Source organism: Chiloscyllium plagiosum, unplaced genomic scaffold (genome assembly GCF_037043375.1).
Source record: "Chiloscyllium plagiosum isolate Xiang-an unplaced genomic scaffold, Cpla_swu_hap1 HiC_scaffold_3, whole genome shotgun sequence".
Classification (NCBI taxonomy): Eukaryota; Metazoa; Chordata; class Chondrichthyes; order Orectolobiformes; family Hemiscylliidae; genus Chiloscyllium; species Chiloscyllium plagiosum.
In genome coordinates, this window is record NW_028270141.1 from 106,985,797 (window position 1) to 107,008,923 (window position 23,127).

The 23,127-nt window shown below is 39.7% G+C and overlaps 1 protein-coding gene across 3 annotated transcripts in view; it reads left to right on the forward strand.

The window, feature by feature from the left end:
* The window catches only part of ibtk (inhibitor of Bruton agammaglobulinemia tyrosine kinase), a 113,740-nt gene extending 102,406 nt beyond the window's left edge, over positions 1-11,334 (forward strand). For all 3 annotated transcript variants that reach the window (XM_043686948.2, XM_087982367.1, XM_043686949.2), the window contains exons 27-28: positions 7,381-7,513; positions 9,472-11,334. In XM_043686948.2, coding sequence (XP_043542883.2) covers positions 7,381-7,513; positions 9,472-9,597 — 259 coding nt within the window. In that variant the 3' untranslated portion in view covers positions 9,598-11,334. The remainder of the gene's footprint in view (positions 1-7,380; positions 7,514-9,471) is intronic.
* Positions 11,335-23,127: the final 11,793 nt, after the last annotated feature.

Here is a 23,127-nt window from a genome sequence, read left to right on the forward strand (position 1 = left end):
CACTTGATACAAAATTTAGCCATCTGCTATTTTAATATTTCAAACAGTGCCTTGATTTTGTTTGGAGCCATATTTTGATTATTGTTGGTTTATGCAAAAAAAAAAGCAACACTTTTTAAAAATAATTGTTTTATCCCTCTGCTCACCCACAGTTAACGTAAGCAGAATTTGTTTTCTGTACCCATTCAAAACATACGGCTGGATTGTTTGATGGTAAAACAATCTCATTATTATTTGGAGTTGTGTTGAAGTGACAGAGATGCTTTCCCTCTTTTTGATCATTAGTTATAATGAGGAGATGTTCATTCGGCTTTAAAGGAAAATTCATGTGACTGGTTTTCCAGTGAGAACGAATTTTAAGCCTTGTCTCAAACTTGCATGAAGTTGCTCATGTGCCATCATCCATATGACATTCTATAGTTTAGCTTTTAAACCCATCAGTTAACTCTTTACTCTTCATAGGATATTATTTTTGAGTATTTAAGTTCAGCTAGTTGATATCAACTCAAATTATTTAATTAATATTTTGCACATTTCTTCCTGCTGTCAGTTACGAATGTTGACTGAGAAAACTTTAAATTTTTGATAGATTTCAGGTCTGTATTTAAACAGTACCTTGAGAGAAGAGAGTTAGAATATTACTGAGAAGAGAAACCAGTTACTGAAGCTTTTGTCTTGCGTTAGTCAGGATAAATACAAGAATGCCAAATTTTGAGTAATCACAATAATTTATATTACAGGAGAAAATGATGCAAGTTGTCAAAGATGTTTGGAGAAAATGTTAGGGAATTAATAGGATTCTCAAGCACCTGGCTAATGCTAACAAAGGCACAAGGCTTGAATATATTGCTTTTGTTTGCAGGGAATGTTTCCTGCATGTGAATGTGTTGCTTCTAACAGATTTAAATGAGGAGCATTGAATTGGGCTAACTATCTTGGATTGGTGGTTAGTGGGGGGGGGAGGGGGGGAGGGGGGGGGGGGGGAGAGGAGGAGTGACATCTCTTTTTTTTTTGCCTGCACATCTCTAACTTCCTCTCATTTCTTGTTTATTTGTACAAGCTGTAACAGTTTCTCACTATCCAGCCTGCTCATGCTTTTGAAAGTTTCTAACAAATCTCCTTTCAGCCACCTTGTCTCAGAAAAACAGTCACTACGTCTTCAATATGTCTTCATAACTGAGGTTTCTCATTTCTGGATCAGTTTTTGTAAATCACTTCTGCACACTCCAATGTAATCCCACCTTTCCTATAAAGATTGTGCACTGTACTCCAGCTGAGGTCTAACAAATGTCTTATACAAATTCAGCATCACCTTCTTACTCTTGAACTCTGCTCCTATTAAATCTGAGGACGCTGCTTGCTTTATTAATTGTTCTCTGTACTTGTCCTGTTAGCTTCAATAATCTGTGCACAGATGCAGCCAGATCATTTTGCTCCTGTACCGTTTTTAGAATTGTACCCCATTATTTTATATTGCCTTTCAATGTTGTTCCTACCAACATGCATGACCTCACACTTTTCTGCATTGAACCTCATTTTCCACTGATTTATCCATTCCACAACTTGTCAATGTCCTTTTTTAAGTTCAAACTGAAAAAACTGCGGGTACTGTGAATCAAACAACAACAGAAATTACTAGAAAAGTTCAGTGTGTCTGGCAGCATCTGTAGAGAGAAATTGGAGTTAATATTTTGAGTCAAGTGACCCTTCCTCAGAACTGGAACTTCCTTTTTGAAATTCCACTTCTTCACAGTTTACAATTCTTCAGAAGTTTACGTTATCTACAAACTTGGGAGTTGTTGCCTGCACACCGAGATCCGGGTCGTTTAATATATGTCAGGAAAAACAAGGGTCCCGATTCTTCATTACAAACCTACCTCCAGCCCAAAAATCTGTTAACCATTACTCTGTTCCTTATCAGTTAGTAAAGCAGATACAAAATTGACTACTTTCTGTTGGATACAATGACCTACAACTTTCCTCAAGTCTGTTGTTTGGAACTGGCCTCTGGAAATCCATGTATACCACATCCAACAGAGTTGCCCCTCATTGAGCTTTTCTGTTAACTGTTCAAAAATCTTCAAGCTAATTAAACACACTTTTCGCATTTTGAAATCCAGACTGACTCTCTCCAGTCAACTCCATGCTTTTCCATGTGACCATTATTCTAAATAAATGTTTTGTTTTTCTGGAACCTTCCCCACCACCAAAGTGAAACTGACTGACTAGGCTATATCTGTTAGAATTATCCTTTGAAGCCTTTCTTGAACAAAGCTGTAATGTTGTAATTCACTAGTCTTCTTGCATCTCCCTGGGTTCCAAAAAAGGTGAACAATTATGGCCTGTGACTTTGCGATTTCTGCCCTCATTTCCTCCATCCTTGGATGCATCTCATTCAGACTTGATGTTTTATCAAGTTTAAGTACCAACAGTCTATCCAAGACTACACCTGATGAACTTTGAACACTTCGAGTGGCAATGATACCTTCTCTGTCACCATGGCCTGGGCAGAATTATCCACTTCTGAAAACGGATGCAAAATAACACCTCAACAGTGCTGTCCTAAACCCTCGCATATAAATCCCTCTTTTGGTTTCTAATTGACCCCACTCCTACTTGTAAGTTGGTTATCATGTACCTTGTCAGAGTGAAAATACATTACAGAAAGTTTAGTTTAATTTATTTCCCTTTTCCTTCTTTATCAAATATTTCAGCACTTTGTGTTTTTAAATAAGCTGATTCATGGTTTTAATTCAAAATTCATAACCAATTGAGAATAATGTTATAGTTCTACCTGTTACTAGCATGGATTATATATTTTTCGTTGCTTTGTGCAAGCAAATGTAAAATGGTTGCTGTAGCCATTCAAATTGTATTGCAGATTATTAAACTACTGCACAATTTAGTGGTTGTTTAAAATTTCATTAGCTGCAAATGATATAGTTTAGTATGGTTGAATATAAATAGTAATTTGCTGACTTGGCAGAAGTCTCATCACTGCGTGATTTAAGGTACTAAAGTTCAACTGAAACTGAAGACAGTGATTTTTTTTTTTCAAATTGGGGCATGTTTTGATTGTGAATAGGGAAAAGATTATTCCCTTTGGGGAAGAGGATACATCAATTCAAAATTACTGCAGAGAATGACTGGATAAATGGGGTAATTGAAACAGTGTATTCCTGCTATGATCTTATTTTAAAGTGTTGTACTTGGTGTAACTCCAAAATGGAAAATGGGATACAAAAGGGATGTATTGTTAAGCAAAGTGGGATTTCAACCAGCAGGGATAGAAGCACAGAAACAACTGAACATCTACCATTTAGCAAGCTTAGTTGACGGCAATGATTAAAGCCGTAAGGCATATTGAATTAGAAAATCGCACAATTACTGAGGTCTCTTAGCAAATCCTGTGGCTGTCAAATCTGAGCCTTTGTTTCACAGCCCCATCCGTTATTGCCTTAAGTAATGCTCATCTATCACTACCCACAGTTTTGAATCGCCTATATTGGAGCATAGAATTACTGCATGGTATGGTCAGAATTGAGGCCATTGTTTATTTTTTAAAAATCAGACAAATATTTGTGTCTTCCTTTTCAATGTGGCAGATTGGGCACAACAGTTTATCTTGCATTTTGTAGCAAAGGCCATGTGATCCCTATGCTGTAGGTCTTTCTGCTCTAACTTTTTTGAACTTGCCTTTGTTAGCAGTACTCTTGCCAGCAGAATCTGCAGTTGGAATTAGTATTACCAATATAAGTTCAATATAGCTCACTTTTAGTATTGATGTGGCGTAACCACATCAGTGGCAAGAAATATTTCTACAAGGTGTTATTTTTGTCTTGGCCATGACCAGTGTACACTAGATATTCTGTAATACAGGCCAAGCTGTTTGTTTAGGCCTTTAATTTTTTTTTGTACAACCCGTGTTCTGAACTTGGGCAGAAAAGTTTGGATTGTGTAACTTAAATTTGATTTTGGTAATGCACCCCTGTTTTCTGAAGAGTTTTTGCATTATTGCAGAACTGACCACTTTGGGTGATTTGTGTTTGTGGTTTTAATGTTTTATAGAAAATACAATATGAAAGATGAATGTATTTACTGGATAGGTTTCTCGTAGTTTTGAATTTTCTCAGACTATTAAAGTTTTGCTTTACGTGTGGTTTGCTTACTTAATATGGCTTTGCAACATGTCATTACAGAATCACAGAATTGTTAGAGTGCAGAAGGAGGCCATTAGGTCCATTGTAACTATGCCAGCTCTTCAAATAAGCAGCTCTCTTTTTGATGCCATTCTGTTGCTTTCTGTCCATAATTCTGTACATTCTTCCAGTTCAAGTAGCTATCTCACTGTCATGGAAAAGAAATTAAAGAATGTATGATTATGACATTCCATGTCTTGTTTTGAGACAAGTCATTTTGATTGGATGTACTGAGTGCGAATAATCCTTGTGCAAGACAAAGAAAATACTTTTAGGATTAAGTATCACTTTGTGTTGTGGGCATGTTAAATATGAATATATGCATTTTGTTTCCTCTTACCAGATCCATTTTTGTGACTTCCCCCAAATTTTAGAATTTTATTCTGCAGGTTACTAGTCAGTCTATTGTCCAAACGTCAGGCTAATCATAATTCAATCTTTAAAAATCCTAGAACAGGCATCCAGAATTGCAAGCCACATGGTCATCAAAACATGGAGAGTAGGAACAGGATTAGGCCATTTGACCCTTTTTTGAGCTAGCTTCAAACCTTCGATGCATTCGTGATTCATCACTCTACGGAGTACCCTGTTCCCACTTTCGCCCATTCCCTTTGGTATCTTTAGAACTAAGAACTAGATCTAGCTCCTCCTTAAACATATATTTTTTTTGCCTCAATTGCTTTATGGCAGAAAATTCTGCAGACTCGCCACTCTCTGGGTGAAGAAATTTCTTCTTAGTCCTAAAATTAGCTTATCCCATGTCCTTAGACTGTGACTGCTAGTTCTTTGGAACAACCATTTCACACTTTAGTTTAGTTCTGTTAGAACTTCATAGGTTTCTATGATATACCACCTCCTACCTCTAAACTCCAGTAAATATAGTGCTGACTGATCCAGTCTGTCGTCATATGTTAGTCCTGCCATCTCAGGAATAAGTTTGGTGAACCTTCATTGCATTGAATCCTTAGCCGGAGCATCATCTCTCAGATATGGAGAGCAAAGTTACACACACAACTCCAGCTACACACACAATTCCCCAGGTGTGGTCTTATCCCGGCTCCTTACAATTACAGTAAGAAATCCTGCTCTTGCTTTCAAATCCCCTCGGTATGAAGGCCAACGTACCATTTGCTGGTTTCATTGCCTGCTTTTCAGTGACTGGTGTACAAGAGGACCAGGTCTCATTGCATTGCCTCCTTTTTCAATCGGTGGCCATTTAGATAATCTGCCTTCCTGTGGAGAAACCTCAAATTTATCCACATAATATTTAATTTACCATGCATTCGCCCAGTCACAACTTGTCCAAATGACACGGAAGCATCTTTGCATCCTTTTCACAGTTCTCTTCCCCCACCCCCCCCACATCCAGCTTTGTATTGTCTTCTGTCTTAGAGGTATAACATTTAGTTTCCTGACCGGAATCATTAATCTATGTTGTGAATAGCTGGGATCTGCAAACTATATGAATAGGAAGGGTTTGGAGGGATATGGGCCAGATGCTGGTAGGTGTGACTAGTTTGGGCTGGAATATCTGGTCGGCATGGACGGGTTGGACCGAAGGGTCTGTTTCCATGTTGTACATCTCTATGACTCTCTATGACTAATCCATTCGGTTTCCCTCTTGTCATTGGCTGCCACTCCAAAGACTATTTGTTTATTCCTATTCTGTGGTTGTTCTGTCTAAATCCAATCCCATGCATAATAATTTTACATGCTAATCTTATGAAATGACTTCTGAAAGGCCAATAAACCACATCAACCCCTCCCCTTAAACTCTACTAGTTACATCCTCAAAATTTGTCAAGCATGATTTTCCTATCTGAAATCCACGCAGTCTCTGTCTAATCCAGTTGCTGCTTTCTAAGTGCTGTGCTGTTAAATCTTTTATAATGAATTGCATTTTCTCAACTACCAATGTCAGATTAACAGGTCTAGAATTCTGAGGAAGGGTCACCTGAAGCCAGATGCTGCCAGATCTGCTGAACTTTTCCAGCAATTTCTGTTTTTGTTTTGAATTACAGCATCCACAGTTCTTTGGGTTTCTGATGGATCTATCATTCTGTTTTTTCACTCCACTTTCTTTTTTTTTAAATCGTGGGGTAATGTTAACTGCCCACCAATCCATAGAACTGTCTCAGAGCCCATAGATTCTTGAAAGATGGCCACCAATGCAGCTACGGTTTCTCTGATCATGTTCTTAAGTACTCTGGGCTCAGGCTGTCTAGTCCTGGTAGATGTCAGACTTTAATCTCAGCAATTTCACCAACATCATTTTCTTACTAATACTGACTTCAGTTTCTTCAGTTCTTACCTCTCTGATCCTGCATTCCCCAAGATTTTTGGAGATGTTATTTGAGTTCTCCTTTCTGAAGGTAAATCCAAAATGTGTAATTTGACTGCCACCTTTGCTCCCCAGTATAATTTCCCCTGTTTCTGATAGTAAGGTACCTATATTTGTCTTCACTTTTTTTTTCCTCTTCATTATACCCTATAGAAGCTTTTACCAGTCAGTTTCTCTATTCCCCGCAAGTCATCTCTCAGTCTATTTTCACTGTCTGAATCAATCCCTTTGTCCTTCTTTACTAAAATCGAAACTGCTCCCAATCCTCAGGTCTGCTGTTTTTTTAGGCCAGTTTGTGTGCTGCCTCGTTGAAACTTATACTACCCTAATTTCCCTTGCTAGTCATGGCTGGGCCACCATTCCTGTGTTAGTTGTCAGGCAGGAATGAACACATGGGCTACAGTCCCTCCAAGTACTCGTCAAATATATGCCATTACCTATCCACTGACATCCCTTTAAAGTAATGTTCCCAATTTATCATAGCAAGTTTGTACCTCATACCATACTGGTTTTCTCTTTTTTAGTTTCAAGCCTTATCACTCTCTTCATTTTAGTGAAGAATTTTGTCATATTATGATCTCACTTCCTCCAAGGGGCCTCGCTCAGCTAGATTGTCAACTTCTGTGAGTCAATTAATTACTTGTAGCTCTTCTGCAGTAAACCAATTTTTAATGTATAGCCATTTTTATAATACTAGCAACGTTAAAAGCTGGGCAACAGAAAATTAATTAATTCCAAGGTTTGCAGCTACTAATGAAGTCAACACAAAGTAGCTGATTCCCAGAGGTTATATTAATTGCTTTCACTATTAACTATAAATCTTTCTTTCATTCCCAACAGTCCTTGGTTAATGACAGTTGCTAGAAGCCCACCGGCAATACCTCCAATCACATTTGCGGCAATAGTGGAGGAGGAGCGTAAGCAAGAAGCTGCACTTCTGAAGAGCAGAGAGAAACCATTAGCTTTGATTCAGGTAACACTAGTTGTAAGCTATTCTGTGCACTATTTGAGTTTTTTTTTCCCTGGAGAATTGACTTCATTTAGGGACTTACAAAGTCATGATGCTTCAGATTCAGGAAAAACAATTTCACAGGTAATCGCCACATTAACTTGATTTTAGTTAGTGTTCCTCGTTAACGTGCACCATTGTCTAACTTGGTGCAAGGATTAGATTTGTCTGAATTTACATTTCGAGGCAAAGGCTATGTTGAAACTTAGATTAGTACAGCACAAAAAGAGACTTTTCAACCCACTTATCCTGTGCAATCAGAGTTATCCAGATTTATGCAATAGTTGAGGGTAAAACAATACTACTTATCCCTTGTGTCTGTCAGGTTTAAACCGTGATAGTTCACCAGTCCTGCTGTACTGCTCTCTCCCTATAGCCTGGCTTTCTTTGTATTCCCAGATGTATATATATCCTCTTCGGAAGCCACAATTGAATGTGCCTTTGCTATTGACAATGTATTCCAAATCTAACCATTTTCTACATTACAAAGATCTTCCTTATGCCACGTTTTGTGAATCACGATAATTTGGTTCTTCACCCTTCTGTCAGTGAGAAATGCTTATACTTTTTTTTTTGACCTGTATGTCTCTGGTCCATTCCTCATCCTTCCATATTTTCAGCAGGAACATACTGTGCCTTTTAAATTGTCATAGATCAAAAGTACTTTTTAATGCTTGTGTTTTCAAGTTAAATGTAGCCAAAAAGAAACAAGATTGACCACTAATAAAATATCACATGCTGAACATTTGGATTTTGATATTCATACAGCAGCCCATTGAGAGAATTCTAATCCATCAAGCCAGTGCAGTCACTGAAATATGGAAGTTGAGATGTATCTTTGGGAGCTCCACATTACAAGTGCTCATAATTATCTAGCAACTGCATGATAATAGTAAAATAAAATTGCAGATGCTGGAGATCTGAAACAAAAACAAATTGCCAGAGAAACTCAGCAGGTCTGGCACAACTGTGGGAAGAAAGCAAAGTTAAGTTTTGAGTCTGGGCTTGCTTCACATAGTTGTGCCAGACCTGCTAAGTTTCTCCAGCAGTTTCTGTTTTTGCATGTAAATAATCATTGCCAAAATTTTGTCTGCTACTAAAATGGTCTAGATGGTCAGAGGCAGTGCATACAACCTCATACTCTATTTCTAACTGATATAGAAAATGGCAGTAACAAAACAATGAACTTCTATCCTTTATACTGGTAATGCAATACTTTTGAAATAAGCCCAGTTTTTATAGATATATAAATACATCTATATAAGCAATATACCCTGTCCTCTCCATAGAACGGTTTCAGCATCTTGTCTGTTGCCTATCTCTGGAGCCTAAATTTTCTGATGTTTCTATATTGATTTTAACCAGGTATATTCATCCAGGGAATGAATTGCATTGTTAGCATCACCAGTGTTTGTTACCCATCTCCAATTTACCTTGAAGGTTTTTCATTGATTCTCTGGATGTGGTCATCGCTGGCTGGGATACATTTATTGACCATACCCTTTCTGCCCATTCCCTAATTGCCCAGAGGATGGTTTCAAGTTAACCACATCATTGTGGATCTAGAGTCAGATGTAGACTAGATCGGGGGATATCAGTTTCCTTGTCTAAAGAACATTAGTAAACCAGATGGCTTTCTCCAAAAATCATCAAGTCTTGTGGTTATCTTAATTTCAGAATTATTATCTAATTCAAATTCCACCCTTTGCTGTTTCCTGGGTCTCTAGTTTAGTCGTCTCATGGTAATACCATTAGACCGTCACTTTACACCTAATTCCGTGAACCACTGGAGTAACACATTTTAGTGAAGAATGTAGAAAAGATAGTTGTTCCTATTGTTTTTTCTATCTGAGTTTAAAAACAAAAATTGTAATGTAATTTCTTAACTTCAAAATGAAATAATTTTTATCTTCTATTTTCAGATTGAGGAGTGTGCTATCCAGGAATTACTAATCTACTATCAAGCCAGTAACAATCCTGAGGAGTTTATTATAATCGATAGATCACCACAAGGGCCCATAGCAACCCCAATATGGAGTAAACATTGATTCTTTTAGCTCAACAGTCAACAATAACAATGTTTTGAAATTAAGTTGGTCAGGGTTTACTCAATGCTAAATTAGTAGTAGAGAATTCTTCCAAGTAAAATGAATAGATGTTTGGGGAGCAGAAGCTGAAGTCCTGATTGGGGTCAGCTAGAAAATATAGGTATTATTAAAATCACAATTACTTCAACTAGCAACGACATTTTTTTAAGTACCAGGGAGAGGAGTATTTATCTGTTGTGCTTTAGACTTTGTCCTTGTGGGTTTTTTTTTTTCGTTTTGTGCAAGTTGCAACACATTACATGGATTAAATAGATAGAGAACAAACCAGTTTAATTCACAAATTTTGCGGGGTTGTTGCAAGAAGATGTGATGATCAGAACCTTGTTCACAAAGAGGAAAAGAAATCAACCATCTTGATATTTAAAATGCAAGTAGTGGTGGTGGCTTAGAAACAAGTTGACGATTGTCTGAAGTGGAGTCTCATTAAAGCCACACTGGAAGAAATGTCATTTAATAGTCCTACAATGACACTACTGTTGACTCATTTTTAAACTCTCCATCTACTGAGGGTTAGCAGTGTTTGCTGATTTTGGAGTACTGCAGTTCATGACCCAGATGAAATATTAACTTAAACTGTCATTCATAGACTTGTAGTAATGTCAAAAGTAATGAGGAAGATTCAATTTATTATCCAGAAGCATGTAATCTCCAGAAAATCAGTACTTTCTTTATACAGCTAAACCAAGGCTAATGGCTACACCAGATTGTTCTTTCCCTCTGTTATTTCTAAAATACATTTAGTTTCAACTCCAATCAATGGCCACTAGCACCAAAGTTGTCACCTTCATTTTTGGTCTGGCTCCAGGTAAGTTGGTAGTCTCACCTGTGGACAAATCTTAGGTGGTAGGCCTTAACGTGACCAGCATGGTTGCTGTTTATACTTTGCAGTGGTGAAAATAGTGAGTGTAAGTTCGAAATGAAAGTCCCCTCTTGAACAATTGTGATACTGCAAGCAGTGGTCGCTTTGCTTTTTTTAAAAAAAAACTTAACCGGCTTGGATTGCAATTGGATCCATCCCTGCTAACTATCATAAGTTGAGATATTGTTTCAGTGCAGCTCAAATATTTGTTGGTTTTGTTGTGCTAAAATAAACTTCTGATGAGAAAACTATAACAAAATAATTCTGTGCATGAATCAGAGAGAAACCTCTTGAGCATTCTTTTATTGCTAGTGCACAGTTAAAGGTTTGAACTTGTACTGTCACTAGTCGATTTAAACATAACGCAAACTGCTAGATTTATTTTTTTAGGTGTAGTGCCTAGCTTGCTATGTACATTATTTGAAACTGCATGATATTTGTGCATTTGCTTGAAAGGCTTTATTGTAGCTGTGATTGGGCAATGTTGGTCCTGCATGATTTGTATGCATTTGCACAACTGAGAATGGAACTGTTGACTTTTCTGTACCCTTGCAAAGCTGGTGACTGATTTTGGGCCGAGCAAGTAAAAGGTCTGTTACTTCTAATGGATAACTTGGCAAGTTAAACATAATCATTTGAAAGCAGTGTCACCATGTAAAAGATAAATTGGGGAAATGGGCAAACAAAAGTAATACTTAAGATGCAGTGTACATGATCCTTCGTTGTTTAAAAGAAAATATTTTCATGTTCATGGAGTTTAGCCATGACTGGTAGCAAGCTGGAAAAAATGAAAGCAATAAATGTGTATTTGACTTGAATGTGTGATATTTTATTTCACTACAATACTGTATAAATGCTCCTTCATCTGCTTTATTAACAGATGTAATTGAACAGGAAAAGTCATTCAGTTTCAATATTTGAATGAAGTCTATCATCAACAGGAAATAAGCATTTAAATGCTATTACTTTACAAGATTTTTACCATATTGATCAGATGATTTTTCTGCTAATACTGACACTACTGAGGAATGAACTTTTTATCAAAAAAAGACTTAGAACTACATTTAATCTTTTTGCATAAGTCCAGTGGAATTTCTACAAATATTTACATTAAAAAATTATCTTAAGTTCTTGATTTTAGCATGTCTTCATATTTTCAGTCTTGTACAACACTCTTGATTTCTACCTTTTAAATATTCAGCCAGACTTTGCCAGGATCGTCCCTGTGCATTCTAAATATTTTTGGTAGCTTACAACAGTTCTACAGATGACCTATAGGTTAAGTTACAGTAGTTATTTTTACACCACTTACAAAGCAACAGTAAATCAAAAACTCACATTGCCTGCGAAGTGAAGTTATTCAGAGGCGTGTGGAAGTCACTTATTCATCTTTACTGCAAACAGAAAGTTGCTCTTCCTCCATCCTTAACAAGCCATTGATGCAACCAAGGCTTAATAAAAGAAGTGATTCCTCAAAGAAAGTTTTAGGAGAGGAAAGATAAAGCACTGAAAATAAATGCAGATGAATTTAATTTGTTACTGGATATGGGGCTGCTAGCGAAGTTTTTTTTTGCCTTTGTCCAACATAGTCCTGACAACTTGCTATACTATTTACTATCATTTAGTGCTTTCAGTTATGGTGCTAAAATGGTATTGTCGCTTGATGAATAATCCAGAACCCAGATTAATGTTCTGGGGACATGAAATAATTCAATGACATGGAATAACTCTGCCTAATGCTGACCAAGTAACCACCATCAATTGTCATGAAGAAACCTTTCATTCACGAATGCACTTTAAGGTAGGAAATCTGCTAGCCTTACTCTGCTGTGGGTCTGGAGTCACATTCAGGCCAGACAATGTGATAGAATATAGAACAATACAGGCCCTTGATGCTGTGCCAGTCTTCTATCCTACTCCTAATATCAGACTAACCTACATACCCTTCGTTATACTATCTGCCATGTGCCAATCCAAGAATTGATTAAATGTCATCTCTAATGTATCTGACTCTTCTATCACTGCTGGCAATGAATTCCATGCACCCACCACTCTGTGTAAAGAACCCACCTCAGATGTCTCCCCTAAACCTTCCATCAGTTATCTTAAAATTATGCCCCCTTGTCATAGACATTTGTCATTGGAAAAATGGTTATTCACTCTAATCTTTGCCTCTCAACATCATGTACACCTCTATAAAGTCACCTCATTCTTCTTCACTCTCTAGTGAGAAACACTCTAGCTTCCCCCCAACCTTGTTTCATAAGACATGCCCTCCAGTCCAGACAGCATCCTGGTAAATCTCTTCTGCACACTCTCCTAAAGCTTCCACATTACCCTTTCCATTAATAAGGTGACCAGAAATAAACACCGTATTCCACGTGTGGTCTAATCTGGGGTCTATAGAACAAAGAAAATTTACAGTCCAGGAACAGGCACCAATTCCTAAGCATCTGTATCCCTCTGCTTCCCACCTACTCCGGCATCTGTCCAGACACTTCTTAAATGAATCTACCATGCCTGCCTCTACCACCTCTGCTGGCAACGCGTTCCAGACACCCACCACCCTCTGTGTAAAGTACTTTCCACGTGTGTCTCCCTTAAACTTTTCACCCCTCACCTTGAAAGCATGACCTCTCGTTATTGAATCTTTCACCCTGGGAAAATGCTTATCACTATCTACCCTGTCTATACCCTTCATGATTTTGTAAAACTCAATCAGGTCCCCCCTCAATCTCCTTTTTTCTAATGAAAGCAATCCTAACCTACTCAAGGTCTCGTCATAGCTAGAACCTTCCATACCAGGCAACATCTTCGTAAACCTCTGCATCCTCTCCAAAGCATCCGCGTCCTTTTGGTAATATGGTGACCAGAACTGTACACCACATTCCAAATGTGGCTGAACCAATGTCTTGTACAATTTTAACATGACCTGCCAGCTCTTAGACTCAATATCCTGTCTGATGAAAGCAAGCATACCATATGTCGCCTTGACCACTCTATCCACCTGTGCAGCAACCTTCAGAGTACAATAGACCTGCACTCCCAGATCTCTCTGTTCATCAACTTTTCCCATATCATTGTATAATTTGCTCTAGAATTAGACTTTCCTAAATGCATTACCTCACATTTGTCTGAATTGAACTTCATCTGCCACTTTTCTGCCCAATTCTCCAGTCTATCTATGTTCTCCTGTATTCTTTGACAGTCTGTTATGCTTTCTGCTACTCCTCAATCTTTGTCATATACAAACTTGCTGATCATATCAACAGTGCCCTCTTCCAGATTATTTATGTACATTGCAAACAACAGTGGTCCCAACACTGACCCCTGTGGAACACCACTGGTCACCTTTCTCTGTTTCTAGAAACTCCCTTCAACTACTACTCTGTCTCCTGTTGCTCAACCAGTTTTTTATCCACCTGGCTAGAATGCCCTGCACACCATGTGACTGTACTTTCTCCATTAGTTTATCATGGGGGACCTTATCAAACACCTTACTAAAGTCCATGTATATGACATCAACAGCCCTTCCTTCATCTGTCAACTTGGTCACTTCCTCAAAGAACTCCATTAAGTTGGTAAGGCATGATCTCCCCCTCACAAAACCATGTTGCCTATCACTGATAAGCCCATTCTTTTCTAAATATAAATAGATCCTATCCCTCAGTACCTTCTCCAGCAACTTTCCCACCACTGATGTCAGGCTCACTGGTCTGTAGTTACCTGGAATATCCCTACTATCCTTCGTGTACAGGGGAGCAACATGAGCAACCTTCCAGTCTACCGGCATCTCACCTGTGTCTATCCCAGCAAACTGGGATAGATCCCATCCGGTTCTGGGGATTTGTCCACCTTAATAACCTCTAGCCTACCCAACACATCATGTCTCCTTATGTCAACGTGATCCAGGCTAATCAAACTTCTATATCTAAACTCAATATTCATCATGTTACTCTCCTCCGTGAACATTGTTACAAAGTAATCATTTAGAATCTCAGCCATTCTCTCAGATTCAACACACAGCCTTCCTTCATTATTCTTTAGTGGACCAATCCTTTCTCTAGTTGTCTGCTTGCTTCTTATATAACAATAAAATGCTTTGGGATTCTGCTTGCTAAATCTATTTCATGACTCCTTTTAGCCCACTTGATTCCTCGTTTAAGACTGGTCCTACTCTTCTGATAATCCTCCAGGGCTCATTCTGTTCTTAGCTGCCTAGACCTTATGTATGCTTTCCTTTTCCTCTTGGCTAGTTGTACGATTTCTCCTGTCATCCACAGTTTACCAACCTTGCCTTTCCTATCCCTTGCCTTCAACAGGACATGCCTATCTTACACTATTTTTAACCTACCTTTAAAAGCTTCCTATGATATAATTGGCCTTGTCCCAGTTTAGTACTCTTCCCTTAGGACCACACTCATCTTTGTCTACGAGTATTCTTAAACTTACAGAATTGTGGTCACTGTTCCCAAATAAAACACCCATCACAACTTCTACTACCTGTCCTGGCTCGTTCCGCAGTACCAGGTCCAATATGGCCCCTTTCCCTCATCGCACTATTGACATACTGCTCTAGAAAACTCTTCTGGACGTTTCTTACAAATTCTACCCCATCCAGACCTCTAATGGTAAGTGTATCCCAGTCAATGTTGGGGAAATTAAAATCTCACTATTGCCTCTACATCTTTCCATAATCTCTTTACCTATTTGTTCTTCTACCTCATGCTCACTGTTGGGAGGCCTGTAGTACAGCCCCAACAATGTAACTACACCCTTCTTGTTTCTCAGTGCCACCCATAATGCCCTACTTCCCAAGCCCTCTGTAGTGTCCTCCTTTAGCTGTGATATCATCCCTGACCAGCATTGCAACTGCACCTCTTTTTTTTTTTAATCCCTCCCTGTCCTGTCTGAAGCATCTGTATCGTGGAACATTTAGTTGCCAATCATGTCCTCCTTTCAAACAAGTCTCTGTGATTGCAATAACATCATACTCCCAGGCAACAATCCAAGCTCTAAGTTCATCTGCCTTACACAATATACTCCTTGCATTAAAGTAGGTGCACTTCAGGCCACTAGTTCTTTTGCATTCATCTGCTCTCTGTCTACTCTTTCCCCTTATTTATGTTATCTTCATGATTCTTACAGTCTCCAGTTTCCACCTCGCTGTCTACTTGTCTTCTCTTCTGGTTCCCAGCCCCCACATTAGTTTAAAACCTCCTCAACAGCAGTTGCAAACACTTCCCCTTGCCTTTCCTATCTGGACATTGGTTCCTGTCTGGTTCAGATGTAGACTGTCCGTTTTGTAATAGTCCCACCTTCCCCAGAACTGGTCCTAATGTCCAACAAATCTGAACCCCTCCCTTCTACCTTCTGAACCGTCCCTCAAGCCACATGTTCATCCTGCCTATTTTTTCATTTCTATGCTGGCTAACACATGATCACTACCTTTGAGGTCCTCCTCTTTAACTTCTCTCCTAGCTCCCTGAATTCTTCTTTCATTTTATTTTACTTAAATCGTTGGTGCCTATATGAACCAGGACAACTGGCTGTTGACCCTCCCCTTTCAGAATGCTCTGCAGCTGATTGGTGACATCCCTGACCCGAGCACCTGGGAGGCAACACACCATCCAGGAGTCCTGTTTTCGGCCACAAAACCGCCTATCTACTCCCCTGACAATAAAATCTCCAATGACTGGCCCTATGAATCTTTTTCCCGCCCTTTTGAACAGCACTGTCTGCCATGCTGCCATGATCTTGGCAACTGCTGCCCTCCCCTGGTGAGTCATCTCCCCTAACTGTATCCAAAACGGTATGCCTGTTTTGGAGGGAGATGACCGCAGGGGACACCTGCACTGCCTTCCTACTCTTTTTCTGGCTTTTGATTCACTGTCTCCCTCAGCAATCCTAACCTCCGATGTAACCAGCTCACTAAACGTGTTATCCATGACCACCTTAGCATCGTGGATGCTCCACATTCCTGAGCTCCCACATCAAGCAAGAGGTAGATGCCATTGTAAGCTTTATACCAACTAATTAAAACCAAATAATGCCTTAAATATATGGCAAAGAAAATAAATAAAAGGGGGGCGGAGTGTGGGAGGGGGATACTACACGTGTAGTATCTTGGGAAGTCCTTACCTTCCCAGCACTCTCCTGGTCTCCACCTCCGCTGTGTCTTCCACTGATCTTGGACAGGAAAAAATGGGAAAACTTACCCTTCCCGGCAGCCCTCGCGTCACTTCACCTTCTCTCCTCACCGCTGTGTAAAAATAGAGCTGCAGGATAACCTTGTGGCTCTTAAACTCAATCCCCCTGCTAATGAAAGCCAACACGTTGTACGCCGCCTTAACAACCATCTCAACCTGTTTGGCCACTTCGAGGGATCTGTGCACATGGACCCCAAGATCCCTCTGTTCCTTCACACTGCCAAGAAACCTGCTTTTAACCCTGTATTCTACACTCAAATTTGACTTTCCAAAGTGAATGACTTCACACTTTTCCAGGTTGAGCTCCATCTGCCACTTACCAGCCCAGTTCTGCAGCCTGTTAATGTCCTGTTGCAACCTCCAGCAGCCCTCCACAACTCCACCAACCTTCGTGTCATTGGCAAACTTACTAACCCATCCTTCCACTTCCTCATCCAAGTAATTTATAGATATCACAAAGAGCAGAGGTCCCAAAACTGATACCTGTGGAATACCACTGGTCAATGAGCTCCTGCATAAATACTTTCCATCTACCACCACCCTCTGTCTTCTATGGGCCAGCCAATTCTGTATCCAGACAGCTAGATTTCTCTCTATATCCCATGCATCCTTACTTTCTGAATGAGCCTACCATGGGGAACTATTAAACACCTTGCTAAAATTCATTTACATCACATCCACTGGCATACCTTCATCAACATGTTTTATCACATCCCAAAGAATTCAATAAAGTTTGTGAGGCATAACCCTCCTCTCTCAAAACCATGCAGACTGTCTCTAATGAAACTATGGATTTCCAAGTAAGCATAAATCCTGTCTAGCAGAATCCTCTCCAATATTTTGCCCACCACTGACATATGATTGGTCTGTGATTTTTCAGGATTATTCCTGTTCTGTTTCTTGAACAAGGGAATATCATTTGCCACCTTTCAATCATCTGGCACCATTCCATGGACAGTGAACACGCAAAGATCATTGCCAAAGGCACAGCAATTTCTTCTCTTGCTTTCTGAAGAAACCTTGGGTATATCCAGTCTGGCCCAGGGGACTTATCTGTCCTTATGTTTTTCAAAGTTTTCAGCACATTCTTCTTCCCAACATCAACCTGTTCTAGCATATCAGTCTATTTACTTTATCCTCAGAAACATCAAGGTCCCTCTCAGTAGTGAATACTGAAGCAAAGTATTCATTGAGGACCTCTCTTACTTCCTCTGACTCCAGATGCAAGTTCCCTCCACTATTGCTGATCAGCCCTACCCTCACTTTGGCCATCCTCATGCTCATCACACAAGTCTAGAGTGCCTTAGGGTTTTCCTTAATCCTACCCACTAAAACTTTTTCATACCCCTTTCTAGCTCTCCTAAGTCCATTCTTCAGTTCCTTCCTGGCAACTTTGTAACCCTCGAAAGCCCTGTCTGATCCTTGCCTCCTCAATCTTAAGTAAGCTTCCTTCTTCCTCTTGACTAGATGTTCCACATCCCTTTTCACCCAACATTCTTTCACCCAACCATCCCTTCCTTGCCTCAGTGGGACAAACCTGTCCAGCATTATCAGCAAGTGCTCCCTAAACAACCTCCACATTTCTGTCATACATTGCTCAGAGAACATCTGTTCCCAATTTAGGTACCCCAGTTCCTGCCTAATAGCATTGTAATTCCCCCTCCCCCAATTAAATCCTTTCCCATACCGACTGCTCCTATCTCTTTTCATGAGTATCGTAAAGGTAAAGGAGTTGTGATCACAGTCGCTGAAATGCTCTCCCACCGAGAGATCTGACTCCTGGTCTGTTTCGTTGCCAAGCACCAAATCCAGTATGGCCACCCTCTAGTTGGTCTATCTACATATTGTGTCAGGAACCCTTCCTGGAGAAACCCAACAAAAACTACTCCATCCAAATTATTTGAAATAAGGAGGTACCAATCAATATTAGGGAAGTTAAAGTCCCCCATGACAAATACCCTGTTACTTATGCACCTTCCTAAAATCTGCCTTCCAATCTGCTCCTCCTTGTCTCTATTGCTATTTGAGGGTCCTGTAGAAAACTCCCAAAAAAGTGAGTGCTTTCCTGTTTCTGACTTTCAGCCATACTGACTCAGTGCACAAACCCTCCTCGCTGACCTCCCTTTCTGCGACTGTGATACTATCCCTAATTAGCAAGGCCACTCCTCCACCTCTTTACACCTTCCCCCCCCACCCCCCCCCCCCCATTCCTTTTGAAACATCTAAACCCTGGAACATCCAACAACCATTCCTGCCTCTGTGATTTTGTGATATCAGAATCTCTGTAATGACCACAGCATCATAGTTCTAAGTACTGATCCATGCTCTGAGTTCGTCACCCTTATGCGTCTTGCATTAAAATAGACACACTTCAACTCATCACGCTGACTGCACCGTTGCCCTATTAAGCGCCGATCCCTCCTCACAGACTCTCTGCATGCTATAGCTGCCTGTTCACTACCTATTCCATCATCTCATCTGGAGCTCAGGGTCCCATCCCCTTCCAGTCTAAACTCTCCCCAAGAGCTCTAGCAAACTCCCACCCAGGATATCGGTGCCGCTCCAGTTCAGGTGGCACCTGTCCTCCTTGTACAGGTCTCAATGTCAGCAGAAGGTTTCCCAATGATCCACATGTCTGAAGTTGTCCCTCCTACACCAGTCCTTCTGTTCATCTACATTCACTCTCTATCCCTAGCCTCACTAGCCCATGGCATCAGTAGCAATTCTGAGATTACTACACTGTTCGTCCTGCCTTCTAACTTCCAACCTAACTCACAATATTCTCTTTTGAAATGAAAGAAAAGCCTTACCCTACCAATCCTCCATACACGGTTTTTCTTTGGTCAGAGGAAGATGATGAGTGGGAGACACTCCATGTGCAGTACCTCGGATTTAGCCATAGCCTGAATATATCAGCTCACATACCCAGCAACCCCCATGTCCACGTCCACTCCTGTTGAGCCATTGCTCTGGCTATTCACAAAGTAGAACTTTAAGAGGCAGCTTTACCTTCCCAGCAGCCCCCGGTCTGTGCTCTCACCGTTCCCGCTGCATGAACTCTTGACTATGGTTGTGGAAGGACAATAAATGCTAACCAGGCCAGTGACACCCACATTCTGCAAACAGAAACAGAAAAAATCCCAATTCTTTTAACAAATAAGTTGTCAGATGAAATTTGTTATTGACCTCGGTGGAGGTATCAAAACTGATATCCAAATGCTTTAACTAAGAGACACGTTTTAAGGAATGTCTTAGAAAAAGAGAAGTGTGATAGAGCAACTTCCAAAACTTCAGGGGGAGGTTTCTGAAGGCATGCTACCCATTATTAATGCACAAGATAGTAAAATGAAAAGTACAATTGACAAGAGCAGAATATGTACAGGACCAGGTAGCAGGATGAATCATTTCCGGAAGGGTGTTCAAACATTAACAATAATACATATGTCCCTTCAGTCTGCTCTACTGTCCAATAAGATCAGGGCTAAGCTGATTGTGGTCTTCATTTCACTCTCCCATCAGTGCCCCATCAATTTTCACTCCCCTATAATTACCTGACATTTCAGTCAATTAGCCAAAAGAATTCTGAAGATTCACAACCTTCAGAAGAAATTCTTCTAATCTCTTGCCATAAATATTGTGGTGTTTATTATCTCTGTCTTCAATGTAGTGGTGCACACTAATAATGTAAATAAGGTGGTGAGATCAATAAGTTCATAGATGGTAGAAACATCGGTGGAGTTGTAATTAGTGAAGAGGTTAGCCGTAAACTGGAGGAGATGTCAACCAGACCTGTTAAGTGGGCAGAGCTCACTAATGTAAAAGGGTGGCACAGTAGTTAACAGTGCTGCCTCACAGCCCCAGCGAGCTGGTTTGATACCCAGCTTTAGGTAACTGTTTGTATACGGTTTGCATGTTCTTAAATAGCCCCTAGTCAAAGGATGTGCAGGCTTAGTGGATTAGCCATGATAAATGTGGGGTTATAGGGATAAGGGGGGACACAGGACTAGGTGAGGTATTCTTTGCAGGGTTGGTGCAGACTTGATGGGCTGATTCTGCCCTTTCTGCACAATAAGGCTTCTATGAGCATTGGTAAATGGAATTCAATGCAGAATACTGAGTGGTCATGATCTTGGGGAGGGCTAGTAAGGGAAGCAATTACATGATGTACACAGGCAGTCCCTGACTCAGAGACTTTGATAGTACTGGCTAACCTTGATAGTTATCCACTGCCTGTTAGCTAGTAAAATTCTAGTCTGATGTGGGGGTAACCATACAACTGACATTGCAACCCTGCAAATATTTGTATCAAACACCTGGTCAGGAAGTTGGAGAAAGTTAAGGTGGCTTTCTTTGGTCTGTTCAGTACTGAATAAAGGGATTCCAAGATTGATTGGAAAACTTAGACAGATATATTCTCTGCAGCCATTTCATTTGAGACTAGAATGCAGACCATTAAGTTCAATGGGTGTGTCTTTCTTTAGACCTAATTGATTGACTAATACTTTTTGTTCAGTGACAAACAGCCATACCACATTACTTATGACAAGACTACAGCTTTCCTGATCATTTTTGTTCTGATTTTTTTCAGGATGGCTTCTTAATGTCTTCTCTCACCATGTGGACATTCCCATTCTCACTATAGTCTAAAAAGTGGCACTCCATACCAGCTTCCTTACTCAGAAGCCCATAAGTGTTGAGTAAAGAGCTCTGAAATTTGATCCAACAAGAATAATGCAATGATGCACGTCCAAATCAGTGGAAAATATGTGACTGAGTTAATTGTGCTCCCATCCACAGGCCGCCTTTGTTCCCTTGAATAAAACACAAATATTTTGTTTGCAGCATACTGGAGCTGTTTGACATTTGGACTGAGACGCTACTTCAGGAGTTTCATCAAGTGTGTACACTTCTTCACTTCTGCCTGCAGAACTATGTCAGGACAGTAAGGAATCATTGCTTTTTCTCTAAGATTGAATTTGCGCTCTGAGTCTCAAGGAATCTCATAAACAAAGTTTGCCACCTTGAAATACTGGTACCAAATGGGTCTATCTGAACATTCCACATTTTGCTTATATCACAACATCCATGAATTTCTTTAATAATTGAAAAGACGTATTTGATGTGATCAGTGTTTGACTTTCAAGTGGATGAGATGCAGTGGGATCCTCTCATGCTAACCAGTAGTAATACTATGTTAACAGAGGCACTCCATACCAGCTTCCTTACTCAGAAGGCTATGCTTTTGTTCCTGGGGAATGAGAGCTTGCCTTTGAAGGTGTTTATTAATTTTGAGTTTGGAAATATATCTAGAATGATCTTGAATGACAGCAGTAGACTTTGCCTTCAATGTAAATGGTGAATTTATGATGTACATTGATTTGACACTGCACTTTTCCAGAGAAATGAATTTTGGGTTCACAAGGGGACAAACTGAACAACCACATGGAGAAGAAGAGGAATTGTAATCAGGTCACTAGAGGATGGTCCTTGTTATTGGATTGGAGAGATTGGTTCACAGTTTGTGTGGTTACGCACAAACAAAAAATCAACACTTCATGTAACCTTAATTTTACAATTGCTGTTGTGATTGCTAATATTAATGGTGTTTACATTTCTGTAGCAATCTATTAGTTTTCGAGCAGTTTGGGATGTCCTGCAAATGTGATAAATTAGAGTTGCATTCATTTTCTTTATGCACCTAATCACAGTCCAGTGAATGAATTTTGCAAAATAGGATACGCCCTTAGTGTGAAAAGACATTTAATTAGCAGACTTTCAACTCACTTAACTATTCTTTTGTCAGATTATCACGGTTTTTTGCAACTGCAGAATGGAATTGCTCTTTGTTTTTCCCTACTAACTCTTAGTTTTTGTTCGCACTTGTTATCACACACATATCGTTTGGTCAGGTTCGAAGGTAAATATTCCTCAATTCTCCTGAAAATTGGGATGTTATCTTGCCTGCAAGAGATTGGAAGGAAGATTTCTCTGCACTGATTGCAAAGTGGAGAAAGGGTTCCTCCATATATGTGAAGCAAAGTGGAAAGAGGATTGCAATGCACAAGTCAGAATGGTGAATAAAAAACAGGGAGTGCTGAAAATAAGCGATAGGAGAATCTTATTTGACTCAGTGCTGCTTCAAGATCTGAGTATTTTAGAGTAAGTTTTGTTTTTATTTCAGATTTCAAGCATCCACAGCATTTAGATGTTATTATTATTATACAGAAAAAATTTCTCTGCTTACTTCAGTAAGATGTGCACTAAAATTCAGCACCCAACAAGGAAAAGCACATCTGAAGCTTTGGAGGGAATTAGGTTCATGCAGAATGGAAAAAAATCCAGCAAAATATAAAACAATTCCAATTTGTTGATAATTTATTGAGATTTTAAGTATCTAGGAAT